At 42.7% G+C, this 15,977-nt stretch overlaps 1 protein-coding gene across 3 annotated transcripts in view; it reads right to left on the bottom strand.

Moving 5' to 3' along the window:
- LOC147012190 (solute carrier family 22 member 6-B-like) overlaps window positions 1–15,977 on the bottom strand; it is a 49,186-nt gene that overhangs the window by 11,975 nt on the left and 21,234 nt on the right. For all 3 annotated transcript variants that reach the window (XR_015051505.1, XM_085856016.1, XM_085856015.1), the window contains exons 5-6: window positions 4,285–4,408; window positions 357–478 (exon numbers count right to left, since the gene is read on the bottom strand). Coding sequence is in view for 2 of the 3 variants with exons in the window: in XM_085856016.1 (XP_085712142.1) it covers window positions 357–478; window positions 4,285–4,408 (246 nt within the window). In the remaining variant the exon portion in view is untranslated. The remainder of the gene's footprint in view (window positions 1–356; window positions 479–4,284; window positions 4,409–15,977) is intronic.

The following is a 15,977-nucleotide window of genomic DNA, read 5'->3' as shown; positions in this document are numbered from 1 at the left end:
TTTTCCCTTCCACTTCTGTGATTGCAAGTTTGCATATGCTTGTCTCATTGTACTCCTCTCCCCCTCTCCCTTGTTCTCACTCTTACCAATGTCCTTTCTTCCTCAAAGTACCCCTCTATTTTTTTCTCTCTACTTTGCTGTTGGTGTGACCTCGCCCCTCTATTTCATCTGGTCTTTGATGTCCTGGTCCATTCTGTATTCTTACTCCTCTATGATCCTCGACTCTGTTAAATAAATAAAACAACAGCTACCCACCCAGAAGTAATTCAAGCAACAGTTAGGTATTTCACATATGTGAATGAACATGCTATTCAAATACCTTCAAATGATGAAAAGCTGAGAACATTTGCACTTACCAGATCAAACTAACAATGAGAGTTCGTCTTCGAAGTACACTTGTTCGACATAAGTCCACAAATGTGTACGTTTTCTGCAAAGGCTTTCCGCTGTGATGGGTTTGCACATGCTTTTTTAAAATCTGCACATGGGTTACACGTAATAAAGGAAATAATGTTATAGAAAGGGCATGTAATGCATTAGACATGTTTTGCAAATATTGCTCTGGGCACATTGAAAACCCATGCCTCATCTCCACTAGCAAGTTTGCACAATGCTGGGCTTGGTTCTTATCGAAGTCTCCCCTCTACGAGTCATGTTGGCAACCGTGCCAGGTTCTTTATAAGCCAGCTGCGAGCCGGAATTGGTTGAACACAAGAAGAAATCAACAGGATGTCAATGGCACAATGTATCATATTTACGTCTCGGTCTTCATCACACATTTATTATAATCCTTCCACATTGGTCCGTGTAAAAACAAACAAAAAAACAAACAACAAGAATGATGACATCAAAGCAAGATGCTTGAAAAATCCCTAAAACAAATGTGACCGTAAAAATAATTAGTGGTTGAATTAAATGAAATGCTCTTCAAATTTCAAGTCAATTGGATGAAAATTGACGATTTTAGAAATTTGACCTATGCTGTTGACCTATGCTGTTGACCTTTGGCCTATGTTGACCTTTTGACATTTTGATATCAACATGAATAGGCTACTTGCTCTTGACCAACTCGACCATTTGGTGAAGTTCTGTGAAGATCGGTTTGAAATTGTGACCTACAGGCGATTGACATTCAGACAAACAGATAGACAAACAAGAAAGATGTCGTACTGAGCACGATACTTGCAAAATCCAACACCCCCAACCCACCCCCCCCCCCAAAAAAAAAGTAGCCATGGATAAATCAAATTTTCCATCTTATTATGATTAAAATTGATGATCTCTCAGATGAAAATTGATGATTTTACAAGTTTAAACTTCAGTTGACCTTTGACCTTTTGACCTCAAAAATAGTTGGTTTCCCAATTCAGTGACCCGATATTCAAATCCCGTTCAACTTTCAAGTAAACTGAATGAAAAATGATGATTTTAGAAATATGACCTCAAAATCAACAGGCTTTCTCAATTGTGACTTCCTCTACAACATGGTAAAGTTTCGTGAAGATTGGTTTAAAATTGTGACCTTTAAGCCGTTAACAGACAGACAGACAAACAAATAAACAGAAAGATATGGTACAGAGCACGATACTTGAGAAATCCATAAAACAAATTTGACCTCAAAATAATTGGTGGTTGAATTCAGTGACCTGTAATATAAATCTTCTTCAAATCTCGTCAATCAGATGAAAATTGAGGATTTTAGAAATCTCATCGAAGTCGTTGACCTTTGGCCCATGTTGACTTTTTGGCCGATGTTGAGCTCAAAAATACTTGTTCGTTGAAGTCAATGACCAAATATGCACATCTTCAAATTTAAAGTCAATAGGATGAAAATTGAGGATTTTAGAAATGCCACCTGAGTTGTTGACCTTTTGGTATATGTTGACCTCAAAAACAATTGGCTAGTTAAATTCAGTGACCTGAAATATAAATCCTGTTCAAATTTCAAGTCAATCGGATGAAAACTGAGGATTTTAGAAATCTGGCAAAGTTGTTGACCTTTGGCCCATGTCGACCTTTTAACATATATTGACCTCAAAATCAATAGGGTTCTTGCTTATGACGAACTGTACCAGGTGGTGAAGTTTCGTGAATATTGGTATAAAATTGTGACCTGTTGGCGATTGACATACAAACCGACAAACAAACAGACAGACAGACAGAATAACGCATGTGACCAACCAGTATATTTGGAAAATCTTCAGTTTTCGCAATAAACAAACACAGAAGGATGACGACTACAGCAATGACAACAATCACCACCATCACCACACAATCCGTTAATTTCGATATACCAAATATGGATCACACAATATAGAGTTTAGTTTGATCTCGGCTTGGTTTGACCTCAAAGAAGTTACGGGCCTTTTCGTGCAGACGAGGCATTATAACATTGCTAGCAGGTGTTCATTTATAGGTTTCTTGAACTCCAACGCATTCACATGATTTCTATACGAGAACCAATGATTGGCAACATAATACTGTTGGAAATATTGATTCGAACCATCGATCCCGTCTTGTTATAACCCATTAGGTAATAAAAGGTCAGATCGGGAGAATCGCAGGTGGATTACACTTTCACTGAGGTGAGCCAGCTGGATTTTAATTGGCAATCCGTCAATGATGCATTACCCTGACAGTACATCTTGGTTATGGCCCTGTCACACCTTGACGTTTTTGCCAGCGTATGGCAAGGTCTCAAAATGTATGTAAAACGCTGGTGTACGCTGAACTATTGATGTTTTTTTAAGTTTTGGGCATATAATAACGTGTTGGACGTATGCATAACATATTAGTAACGTACACAGAACGTTTTAATCACATATAGATAACTTATACCAACGAATGCTGAGCGTGTTGTCAGCGTTCACAACCAATGCCCAACGAAAGTCTAACTTATGCATAGCGGGCGGCAGCCTATCGCCGACGATCACGTGGCGTAGGCTATTCTTAGGCTGTGGCTCGACGATTCAAATCATAAACGCACGAGACATCGAAGTGTGAAGCCGCTGTCACACCTTGACGTTTTAGCCAGCGTATGCCGACGTATGAAAAATTTGCCGAACTGAGCTGGCACAGGTCGAATATATTATGGGTAAGTTTTGTATACGTTAAGAGCACGCTGGTATACGTCGTAGTACGCTGGCATATGTCGTAGTTTTCTGGAATACGTCATCATACGCCAAGTACATCGAGAAATTTTCAGCATGTTGAAAATTTCTCGACGTACTCGACGTATGACACACGTTCCGCATACTCTGACATAAGTTGTAGGCACGCTACGCGATCGTTGACACACATCGACATACTTTACTTGTAAGTTACTTATAAGTCGAAACACGTCGACGTAATGTTTAGCATACCCGAAACTTATTTTTTAACCTATGAGTAACGTGCTTTGAACCTATGAGTAATGTGCTTTGAACCTATGTGTAACGTATCTCCAACGCACATTGACGTATGTAGACGTATTTGATTGACGTCTTCCGGACAACCACAGAACTTACTGAACGTGTTTCTAACTTACAGCTACCGTATAATGGCGCATTGGCAGCGTTTAGGGGAATTGGTATACTAAAATGGGGTTCACAGTTGGAACCCGTCAGTGTTTCAGACTCCATGTTTTTTTGTTTTTGTTTTTGTTTACGTTGAAGTGTTGATGTTTTTTTCCATTTTTTGGCGTATTCATAACGAGTTGGACAAATGCATAACATATTACTAACGTACACAGAACGTTTCGATAACTTAGAGATAACTTATACCAACGATTACCTAGCGTGTTGTCGGCGTGTGTCAACGATCACATAACGTGCCTACAACATGTTACTCATAGGTTAGAAATAAGTTTCGGGTACGCTAACCATTACCTCGGCGTGTTTCGACTTATGAGTAACTTACAAGTAACGTGTGTCGACGTGTGTCAATGATCACATAACGTGCCTACAACTTATGCCAGCGTATGCGGAATGTGTGAGTCATACGCTGGCATACGTCGGAAAATTTCAAGCATGGAAAGTTTGTCTAACACCTCGGCGTACTACGACATATGTCAGTGTACAAAGACGTATGCCAGCGTGCTCTTAACGTATACAAACTTACCCATAACGTATTCGACGTGTGCCAGCGTTTTAGCCAAATTTTGCATACGTCAGGCATACGCTGGCTAAATCGTCAATGTGTGACAGGGCCTTTACCAGATACTCACAATGCAAATCCTTAAGTCTGTTGTCTTGGAATGCATTTGAATCCACAATGTTTCTGGGATGCCGGCCTTCGCCACATTACCTCTGCGTTCAATGCATCCACTGCCTCGTGTTTTCCATTAATCCTTGCAACTTTCTTGAAACCTTTCAAAGCTTCATCGTAGTTTCCTTGAAGCATCAACCACCGGGAAGATTCTGGATGAAACCTGGGAGTTCAAGAAAAATTGCGACATTTGTGGCTTACATGATGCTCATGTAATCGATGCAATGATTAGTACATCATAATCTATCCCATGACCTCGTACATTTCTAGGGCACCATGTTGGCATCTTCATCTAAAAATGGAGCCAATGGTGATCATCTCCTCCCAAGGGCAATTTAAGCCACAATTTTGGCAAGGGTGCCAGCAATTCCCTGCCTCATCTTTGTTGAAAAACCCAAAGGTATCTTGAATGACCTGCTTTTTTGGATACTAGGTCAAGACTCGTAAAAGAGATAGAATGTAGAACGGATCATGAAGCAACAGAACAAGAGGAACAGTACTGGGCACCAACAGCAGGGTTGTAGGACAAATTAGAGGGAGATTTGGACAAATGAGGCATGTGGGGAAGATTGAGGGGTAGGAGAGGACGCATAGGGTGGACAAGATGGATACAGAAGCAAACTCTCAGGAATGAAGAACGAGAAATTTGGAAGGAGTTGGGCTTGGGTTGGTGGGGAAAGGGGGGGGGGTGTTAACAGGGGTAGTAAAGATCATGTTTTTAGATGGTGGATGATCTGAGATGGTGGTGAACAGCTGCCTTGAAGACATAAAGGGAAGAAAGAGATTGAAGAGGATGTGGAAGTTAGCTCCATAGGTGAGGAAGAAAAGAGGAAGAAATGAGAGGAGGTGGGCAGTGATTCTGGATTTTGGGAGTTTCACCAGAAGAGGGTTAATGGTGGACTATGTGCCCTGCAGAAACCTGGGGGGGGGAAGAGAAGAGGATGCAATATCAGACAGGAGGTGGTTACAAGACAGAGAGACCACTGACCTATCTGAGAAGGGAAAGTGACAGGCCCATAGACTAAGCCTCATCACTGGAGATTACAATGATCTTGAAGGCCTTGGTCTCCACAGTGCCAACCTTAGCAAGGTGTGAGGCAAAGGCACCAGCCCAGCCACTGACCTATCTGAGAAGGGAAAGTGACAAGTCCATAGACTCAGCCTCATCGCTGGAGATTCCAATGATCTTGATGGCCTTGATTTCCATAGTGTCAACCCGAGCAAGGTGTGAGGCAGGGGCACCAGCCCAGATGGGAGAGCAATACTCCATCAAACTGCGGATGAAGGCCTTGTATGTAAGTGGACAGAAGATCAGGTATGTCAAGGGAGGTGTGCCAACATATAAATGTGGCTTTCCCAAGAAATACCATGGCTGATAGTGAGACCCAGGAGTTTGAATGAACTTCCTCTGAACTTCCTCAAGAGGATTGTTAAGAAAGTAGATTAGAGGGTTTGTGATACTTTCCTTTCAGAGAGAGACAGAGAGACAGAGAGACAGAGAGAGAGAGAGAGAGAGAGAGAGAGAGAGAGAGAGAGAGAGAGAGAGAGAGAGAGAGAGAGAGAGAGAGAGAGAGAGAGAGAGAGAGAGAGAGAGAGAGAAAAAGAGAGAAAGAGAAAGAGAAAGAGAAAGAGAAAGAGAAAAAGAGAGAGAGAGAGTGAGAGAGAGAGAGAGAGAGAGAGAGAGAGAGAGAGAGAGAGAGAGAGAGAGAGAGAGAGACAGAGAGAGAGACAGAGAGAGAGAGAGAGAGAGAGAGAGAGAGAGAGAGAGAGAGAGAGAGAGAGAGAGATGATTTATCAGGACTGAAAGACATATTCCAAATGTTTTACCAGGTTGTGATTTTGTCAAGGTCTGAAGAGAGGGAACAGACTGCTGCTAACTGCCTATCTGAAGAATGAGGGATGTCATGGTAAAGGGTGGAATCATCAGCAAATAGATAAAGGGGATTTTTCCAGAAAGTCAGAGAGATCACTGAGGAAGACTAGGAATAGGATTTGGGCCACAACACTGCCTTGGGGCACTCCAGCCTTAACAGAGATAGGAGGTAAAAGGATTCCATGGAATGCCACACCTTGGCTACGAGAATGGAGGAAGTCAGTCAGCCATGTGTGGAGTTGGCCTTGGATCCCTAAGCAGAGAGTTTGGAGAGTAAAGCAGGATGCCAGACTGTAGCAAAAGCTTGATTTGTCTCGAGAGACGGCCCTGATCTCATGTCTGCCATTGAGGGCCTCCATCCATTGTTGGGATGGTAAAAGCATCATTTCACTCTACAATAGAGTGGCCTGGTCTGAATCCAAATTGATGATTTGAGATGATAGTGTTGGAGAAAAGGAAGAATTTCATATCAACTGCGGTGATGGATTTGATAACCTTAATGATGACTGGAAGGAAGCTAATATGTCAATAGGTAATCAGATTTAGAGGCGTCAATCAGCCTTTTGAAGTAATGCGGTGATGTTGGCTGATTTTCAAGCACATGGAATATAACCTCGGGTGAATGATAGTGTGAAAAGAGCAGAAAGAGGATGTGCAAGAGCCATCGAGCAGGTTTTTAGGACACATGAGTTGATGCCATCCGGTTCAATTGCAGAATCAGAATCAAGGGTTTCCAGAACATTCTCCACTTTCAGAAGTACAAAAGGACACAGTCCAGGAGCAGTTGAGTGTGACCGGGTAGGGTGGGTACAGAGAGCGAAGGGATTTTAGACTTAGGATTTCAAAGCAAACATAGAATTGAGGCACTCAGCTTCCTCATGAGTGGAATCGGCTGTGGTGCCATTTGAAGAGAAGGAGTGGTGGAGTGGGAGCATACACTGGAGACAGACTTAACAAGGTACAACCAGGTTTTCAAGGAGGGCGACAAGTGAAAGTTCAATCTTGAGGTTGGGTGGATGTTGTTTTCTGGCTCTCCTGAGAGGGGACACACATTTGCTGCGGGCTTTGTGGAATGATCTGAGATTGCCTTTGGTCAAGTTTGCTTTCCACGAAAAGAAGGCAAGTTATTTCAAGGCAACACCATCACCACGGGATTCAGTGTACCATGGGGAGCGAGGATGGGTAGGATAATTGAAGACAAGATGGGATTCATTTGTGCATGAGGAAGAGCAGGTGTTTGTGGAAGAATTCCCAGCCTAAGTTACATCAGAGGCAATGGATATAGGAAACCAGTCCTGCAGTGAGATGGTTGCTTGCAGTCCTTTGCAATCTGCCTGAGTGATTGCAAGGGACTGTCCATTCAGTATAGCCGAGAGTGCTTGGCCTTGGGAGAAGATAGGAATTGAGACAAGATGGGAGAAGATTCAGTATAGTCTGAGTGATTTGACCAAAGCCTAGCGAAGCGAGGTTGAGGCCATTTATTCCTGATACGTGAAAAACCCTGCAACACACGCCTGCGGAAAACAGATTTTTTGGAACACCAGCTGCATTTTTCCATCCAATCATGATGGGACTTTGATTTTGAAAATCTCCAATGGGGGGCTCTCCTATGTTGAAAGTCTTGTGACAATCGATCGAGCGGTTGTGGAGGAAACGAATTTAAAAGCGAATAAAGGTGAGGGTGGAAGGGGAAAAACAGTGAGGGCCTCTCCCAACGTTCCACCATATGGTCAAGGGTGGTTGTGGATGCCTGTTAATAGTTGACCTTGGGAGAAGACCTCTGGGTCTGCTCATGAAACCAGCAGAGGTAGGCAAATTACCAATCCGACAGGTTCTCTTCGGGTTGAGAATTAAACTCAGACTGCACAGCTCGGAGGCAAGTGAGCTACGTCTGCCAGATCTTGCCAGATTTGAACACATACAGTACGAACATTTCACAGAAGGTTGATATCATGATGAGGAAAGCAAAAATCGTTCTTATCATTTTAGTCAAAAAAAAAATTGAAACTTGATGAAAGCATTTTTTTATTTATTATTATTTCATGGCCACAACTCTTCCCAACTTCTCCTGGGGTCAGATGGGAAAAAAAGTTTGGCCGAAGTCTTTCATTAACTGGCGAGCCCAACCTGATGTTCGACTAAGTAAGTTTAGGAGGAATTTGTAACTTGTTGAGGGTGGTGGCTTCTCATGTGCAGCACAAGGCTGCAGGTCTCATCATTGGCTGGGAGTGCAGCTGTCCCGGTGATGCAATGACCCCTGGAGGTTAGGGCAGGAATTTGTAATTTGGCCAGGGTACTGATGAAAGCTCGCCTATTATTCTCGAAGGGCACCATGGGATATTTTGATATCCATCAACTAATGTTCACAGATTAAATACCCAGTTTAACGTCCATTCGAGGGACGGCACAGACATTGATGCCTCACTCTGCCTCCAGGATGACATTTTGGAGTTGGGCTGAAATTCAAACCCAGACTCAATGGCTCAGATGTGAGTGTGCATACCTCTAGAGTTTAGGCTATCCTGCCAGCACAGGATGTGGGTGATAGCTCTCTTACTCTTCACAAAGAACACTATGGGATCATTAACGTCCACCATCTGATGTTGGCGGACGGAACACCTCATATAACATCCATCTGACGGTCACATTGATGGACCTCACCCTGCCTGTGAAACACCAGGATGACAGTTTAGAGCTCGGCCGAGATTCAAAACCAGGCTACACAGCTCAGAGGCAAGAGTGCATACCTTTAGGCTATACTGAATGCACAGTTTATGTTGTCGGTATATTAGAAATTAGCGACGTTTTCTTCCCTTTACATAACAATCAACTTGGTGAAAATAAACAACTATGTGCTGAGCAAATGATTTATACACATTGCATACTCTCCAGATAAGCAAGTTACTGCAAACACCAAGAAGTTAATGATCACAGATCAGTCCATGCTGAATAGCAATTTTACAGATAAAATATTAACTCCGTTGTTGGAATAATATGCATCATTCTTTGAAACAAAAGCAGCTCACCATGAGCCTCGACCTCTGTGATTTTAAAGAAGAGGGAGGATAAGAGAGAGAAAGGAGGATTTAGAGGAGTATGTCAAAGGTGAAGAGAGAAGGGAAAAATATGAGGAGATGATGAGGTAAAGGGAGGATAAGGGAATCTCTAGAGCACATGCAGTGGTCTTTAAAAGTATTCACCTCAACCACCAACCCCCTCTAAAGTTTTCACATTTTGATGCCACCTGAGCTTATTTAATGATGCTTTCAAATCGATCTTAATACTTGGAGTCTTCACAAACTATTCCAAAGTGATAAAGTTTCAATTTTTTTTTTTTTAAGTGATGATACTCAGTTGCATACGTATTCAAACCCTTTACCTAATTAAGTCTAAATCATTTTAGGAGCAAATTATTTGTTTGAAAAGTTACAAAATAAGTGTAATGGGTTTCACCTGAATGTAATGAGTGGTTTAACTTTAAAATTACCCTCCCCCACTGATCCAAGTTTTAAGGTGCAACTCACTTGGTCAACCTACAAGGCAAACATGAAGACCAAGTAACTTTCCAAAGAAGTCAGACATAAATTAGCACCTGGTGTTGGCTTAGCAGTTAAGGTGGTTGGCTTGGGACCTTAGAGTCTTGAGTTCAAGCCCTTGTTGACTGCTGAATTAACACCAGGTGGGGTTGATTCAGTCTATCACCCTTCTGAAGTTTGTAAAATGAATGCCAGTGTAGTGTATTAATAACCATTTGGACTAACCTGTGTTGGAGTGGTGAATTGTCCAGGACTGTACTCCTTGCCAATGAAACTGCCTTGGCAGCCCGTGACCAGGATATCACATGAAAGGAATGGTATTATTGGGATTAAAGTTTTGTGGAATTGTGTCCCACACTTCTTATAAGACCTTCCAAAGATCATCTAAGTTGTTGGGATTCTTTTCTAACTTTTTCTTTGTCCAAATAGTCCCATACACTTTCAGTGATATCGACATCTGGGTTTGAGAGGGCCATTCCATGCAATGAAGGACTTCAACTTCCTCTTTCTTTTTTGCAAATAAGTTTTACTCATTCCAGCTGAGTGTTTTTGATCATTATCTTGCTGCAATATGAAGTTTGGAACAATAAATATTGCACCACTGGAGATATCATGGTGGTTTAAAATTTCTTTGTACCTACTTGCTACAATCAATATACCATCAATTTTTAGAAGTTTTCCAAAAGCACTTGAGGATGTGCACCCTCCCCCCCCCCCCCACACCCCAAACTTGAATTGAATATCCTCCATACTTAATTGTTGGCTTCAAATAAGGCTCTTTCTTTATGTTTCATTTTTCCATCATCTCACAAACTGCCTGAGATTAGATTAGATCCAAAAAACTGAAACTTTGATTTGTCTGTCCAAAGCACCTTTGACCATTGTTCCTTAGTCCAATTTCTGTGTTCTTGTACACATTTTAGCCTTTTAATCTTGTTTGCCTTTCTTTCCAGTGGTTTTCTTACTGCAACACATCCTATAAGTCCTCATTTCAAAAGTGATATTCCGTGCTGTTGATGGATGTGCAACGACACCTGAACCTTCTGCCAGTTCTGTTGCTAATCCAATGGTTGTCTTTTCTCTTCTTTAAGGATATTGTATTCAAGTATTGCTCATCCTTATTAGACATATTTTTCGGTCTTCCAATCCTGGGTTTGTCAATCACAGATGACGTTTCTCCATACTTGTTGTCTGTGCGTCAGATACCACACCTTGAAAATCAAGTGATGCGAGCTATTCCACTCAATGTTTTTCTTCTTTAAACAGCAACACAAGTCTACGGCAATCTTCTTCTGAAATTTGAGTTATTTTTGGTTTTAAGTTAACAGTTAATCCTGATAGATCTGTATTATTACCTCTGCCACCAAAGTTTGTCTGTGTTGTGTTGCTCGTCTGTCTGTCTGTGACCAGAATATCTCAAAAAGTTGTGGACGGATTCAGACGAAATTTGGTGGACAGGTTGTTGTGTGACAAGAACGAATGGATTCGATTTTGGTGAAGATCCAGATCCAGATACAAGAATTTTTGAAGTGATTCTTCACCCTCGAAAGATCAGGCCAAAAATGATAAACAGCATGATATGTCAAAAAGTTTGGGACGGATTCGGATGAAACTTGGTGGACACGTTGGGTGTGCGACAAGGAAGAATTGATTCAATTTTTGTGAAGATCCGGATTCGGATCTAATAATTTTTAAGTGATTCTTCACCATTGAGAGATAGGGCCAAAAACGATATATGGCACGATATCTCAAAAAAGTTGTGGGCGGATTCGGACGAAATGTGGTGTGCAGGTTGGGTTTATAACAAGGATGAATTGATTCGAAGTGGAGTTATTTTAGTATTCATTCGCTCCAGTTTTGTATCGCTGCATGGAGCCATGTGTTCTACTTCTTCCCCAGCCCTGCTTTTGTGTAATAAATTTACTTGTTAATGAGAACCTGTTTTTTGTGGTAGTCAGGGAATGGGACTCTCAATAGTGCATATGCAAATTGGGCAAATAAACCAGTATGTGGGAACATTTGGGAAAAGCGCATTTAAGGTGTCATTTAAAAGTGATTCGCCAACAAAGGTCCGCTTGGCTATTCCCGTCGCAAGTTTTCCACGGCCATGTGGTTTTTAATCTCCAGCTCATATGCAAATTAGGGGTGGACATGGTGAATTTCTGGGCCCCAACCCACGTGGCACGAGCGTTGGTCATTGAAGATCCATGATCGTTACAATAGATCTTTGTGAAGTTCATTTTTTGTCATTACCATAGCTACAATTACCAGTGGTACTATTTTGCCATTGTTCAGCTTCCAGGATCTTTACACTTCATTTTTGAGATCTTGGTATTTGGTCATTTTCTAGATTTTTATGTTGTTTTGGTCAAAATCGCTGGGTACTGACACCTCAATCAGCAATGCCTTATTTTCCTTTTTTTCCCCCCTCTCAGTACTGTATCCCGTCGCAATGCTTCGTTTTCTATGTTCACGTTCGATGAGATCATCAAGGTGATGTGATGTTCGAGGTGATGTGAGATGTGAGCATTATTTCCTCATTTTCAGTGATTGCTTTTTACCCTGCGAACGTGAATCCAAAAGCAGGGTTAAGCAATTCGTTAATGTCTGTCTGTCTGTCCATCCCTCTTATCAATTTATCATCGAGGAAGAGCTTATTTAAAATGAATGATATATTTTGAACACGAATCGTAACATGAATCGAAAGACAAGCCTTTCGTTTGACCGTTCTTTACCTCTGAATTTGTCCTGATTGCACATACGCAGAGAGGAGTGAGATATATTTACTGCCTGTCTGGCAGTTCAACAGAATTGAAAATCATTCCAAACAGGAAACTTACTGTTTTTAAGGGCGTTATAAAGGACACAAACAACAGGCACCAATAACTAATGTAACGTGTTAGATTGGGTGGTGCAGGAGACGCTGGGTAAAATGGTGGTAATACCAGGAATTTTTTCATTTATGCAACTTTTAACCTCTTTAAATCTTTATTTCATCATATTTAACACACAAATCACCTTCATAATACTTCCAATAACCTCCAGTGTTGCAGAGGTGTATTCAGTTACCACGTTTCTTTACAGAGCACTTGCCAAGTGGCTTAAGCACTCAAGCAAGCACTCCATTCAAAAGGGTGAGAAGGAATAGCTGGCATGGCTAGTGCTAGCTGGATGCTTGGTATCTGAACACACTTCTGTACTTGGACAGTTAATTAGGTTAATGTAATGGATATATTAACTTTGACAGTTATATGTTTTATATAATAAATATAATAAATAAATAATTTTAAAAAATAATAATAATAATAAATAAATATTATATAATAAATATGGTGATAAATATGTTTTATATATGCCTGGTGTTAGTTTAATGGTTAGGGTAGTGGCTTGGGATCCAAGGATCCTGAGTTCAAACCACCCTTGGCTGTTGAATTAATACCAGGTGGGGTTGACTTAGCCTGTCATCCTTCTGAGGTTGGCAAAATGAGTGTCAGCTTTCTGGCATCCTGTGTCTGAGTGGTGACCCATCCAGGATTGTGCCCAATCGCCAAGGAGACTGCTTCGGTAGCACCAACGCTCTGCACAGAGTATGGTCCCAATGCATGTGTGTGTGTGTGTGTGTGTGTGTGTGTGTGTGTGTGTGTGTGTGTGTGTGTGTGTGTGTGTGTGTGTGTGTGTGTGTGTGTGTGTGTGTGTGTGTGTGCGCGCGCGCGCTATGTTTTATGTGTCACATATAATATGGATGAATCTAATATGTTAAATATGTCATGTATAACGTGTACAATCACAATCATGCATGTGTAATGCATGTGTAAATGATGATTCACGTATGTGTGTGTGTACATGGCACCGCCACGAGTCTTCATCTCCACTCACAAGTCTCTAAGACTGAGTCTATAAAACCTTCCCTGGTCTTGAAGCATCCATATTCATCCCATTAATGAACCACAACTCATGGACCAAGCCATCTCCTTATCTGTGTTCCATTTCCCACTCAATCCCCAAAGTGTTGATGATGTAGATCCCCACGACCTCTCATGTGATCTCCCATGTGATCTCCGAGATATGCCTGGGTATGCCCGATCCCACCCGGGGACACCCCTGCTTTGCTTGGACATTGCACCCCACTGCCACCGTTGGTCATCTCCACACCTGGTCACACTGTAGTTCGGTCTCTTACTTCTCCGTCTTATGCTTCCTCGGTCTCATCTTGGTCTCATTCATCCTCGGCGGGATGGAGTTGACAAAGCCCAGCAAGCCACTTTGTTTATGGACTACTGTGTGTGTCTGTGTGTGTCAGTATGTGTGTCAGTGTGTGTGTGTGTCAGTGTGTGTGTGTGTGTGTGTGTGTGTGTGTGTGTGTGTGTGTGTCTGTGTGTGTGCCTGTGTGTGTGTACCTGTGTGTGTGTGTGTCTGTTTGTGTGTGTCAGTGTGTGTGTACCTGTGTGTGTGTGTACCAGTGTGTGTGTGTGTGTCTGTGTGTGTGTCTGTGTGTGTTTGTGTGTGTGTGTGCCTGTGTGTGTGTGTCTGTGCGTGTGTCTGTGTGTGTGTGTGCCTGTGTGTGTGTGTCTGTGTGTCAGTTTGTGTGTGTGTGTCTGTGTGTGTCTGTGTGTGTCTGTGTGTGTGTCTGTGTGTGTGTCACTGTGTCTGTGTGTGTGTCAGTGTGTGTGTGTCTGTGTGTGTGTCTGTGTGTGTACTTGTGTGTGTGTGTGTTTGTGTGTCTGTGTGTGTTTGTGCACCTGTGTGTGTCTGTTTGTGTGTCTGTGTGTGTGTTTGTGTGTGTGTGTCTGTGTGTGTCTGTGTGTGTTTGTGTGTCTGTGTGTGTTTGTGTGTGTGTCTGTGTGTGTTTGTGTGTGTGTCTGTGTGTGTTTGTGTGTGTGTCAGTGTGTGTGTGCCTGTGTGTGTGTGTCAGTGTGTGTGTGTGTGTGTGTGTCTGTGTGTGTGTGCCTGTGTGTGTCTGTGTCTGTGTGTGTGTGTGTGTGTGTGTCAGTGTGTGTGTCTGTGTGTGTGTCTGTGTGTGTCTGTGTCTGTGTGTGTTTGTGTGTGTCTGTGTGTGTGTGTCTGTGTGTGTGCCTGTGTTTGTGTCTGTGTGTGTGTCTGTGTGTGTGTGCGCCTGTGTGTATTTGTGTCAGTGTGTGTGTGTCTCTGTGTGTGTGTCTGTGTTTGTGTGTGTCTGTGTGTGTCTTTGTGTGTGTGTGTTTGTGTGTGTGTGTCTGTGTGTGTCTGTGTGTTTGTGTGTCTGTGTGTGCTTGTGTGTGTCTGTGTGTGTTTGTGTGTGTGTGTGTCTGTGTGTGTTGTGTGTGTGTCAGTGTGTGTCTGTGTGTGTGCCTGTGTGTGTGTCTGTGTGTCTGTTTGTGTTTGTGTGCCTGTGTGTGTGTGTCAGTGTGTGTGTGTGTGTTTGTGTGCCTGTGTGTGTGTCAGTGTGTGTGTGTGTGTGTGTTTGTGTGTGTGTCTGTGTGTGTGTGCCTGTGTGTGTCTGTGTCTGTGTGTGTGTCAGTGTGTGTGTCTGTGTGTGTGTGCCTGTGTGTGTCTGTGTCTGTGTGTGTGTCAGTGTGTGTGTCTGTGTGTGTGTGTTTGTGTGTGTCTGTGTGTGTGTGTGTCTGTGTGTGTGTGCCTGTGTGTGTCTGTGTGTGTGTCTGTGTGTGTGTGCGCCTGTGTGTATTTGTGTCAGTGTGTGTGTGTGTGTGTGTGTGTGTGTGTGTGTGTGTGTCTGTATGTGTTTGTGTGTGTGTGTGCCTGTGTGTGTATCAGTGTGTGTCTGTGTGTGTGCCTGTGTGTTTGTGTGTGTCTGTGTGTGTGCCTGTGTGTGTGTGTCTGTGTGTGTGCCTGTGTGTGTCTGCGTGTGTGTGCCTGTGTGTGTGTCTGTGTCAGTTTGTGTGTGTGTGTGTGTGTCTGTGTGTGTGTCTGTGTGTGTGTGCCTGTGTGTGTGTCTGTGTGTGTTTGTTTGTGTGTGTTTGTGTGTGTCTGTGTGTGTGTCTGTGTGTGTATGTATGTGTTTGTGTGTGTGTGTGTGTTTGTGTGTGTGTCTGTGTGTGTGTCAGTGTGTGTGTGTGTGTGTGTGTGTCAGTGTGTGTGTGTCTGTGTGTGTGTCTGTGTGTGTACCTGTGTGTGTGTGTGTTTGTGTGTCTGTGTGTGTTTGTGTACCTGTGTGTGTGTCTGTTTGTGTGTCTGTGTGTGTGTGTTTGTGTGTGTGTCTGTGTGTGTCTGTGTGTGTTTGTGTGTCAGTGTGTGTGTGTGTGTGTCTGTGTGTGTGCCTGTGAGTGTGTGTACCTGTGTGTGTGTGTGTGTGTCTGTTTGTGTGTCTGTGTGTGTGTGTGCCTGTG

Source organism: Eptatretus burgeri, chromosome 15 (genome assembly GCF_056783735.1).
Source record: "Eptatretus burgeri isolate ZD-2024b chromosome 15, Ebu_testis_v1, whole genome shotgun sequence".
NCBI classification, from domain to species: Eukaryota; Metazoa; Chordata; class Myxini; order Myxiniformes; family Myxinidae; genus Eptatretus; species Eptatretus burgeri.
The sequence above is the reverse complement of the archived record's forward strand: the minus strand, read 5'-3'. Positions and strand labels throughout refer to the sequence as shown.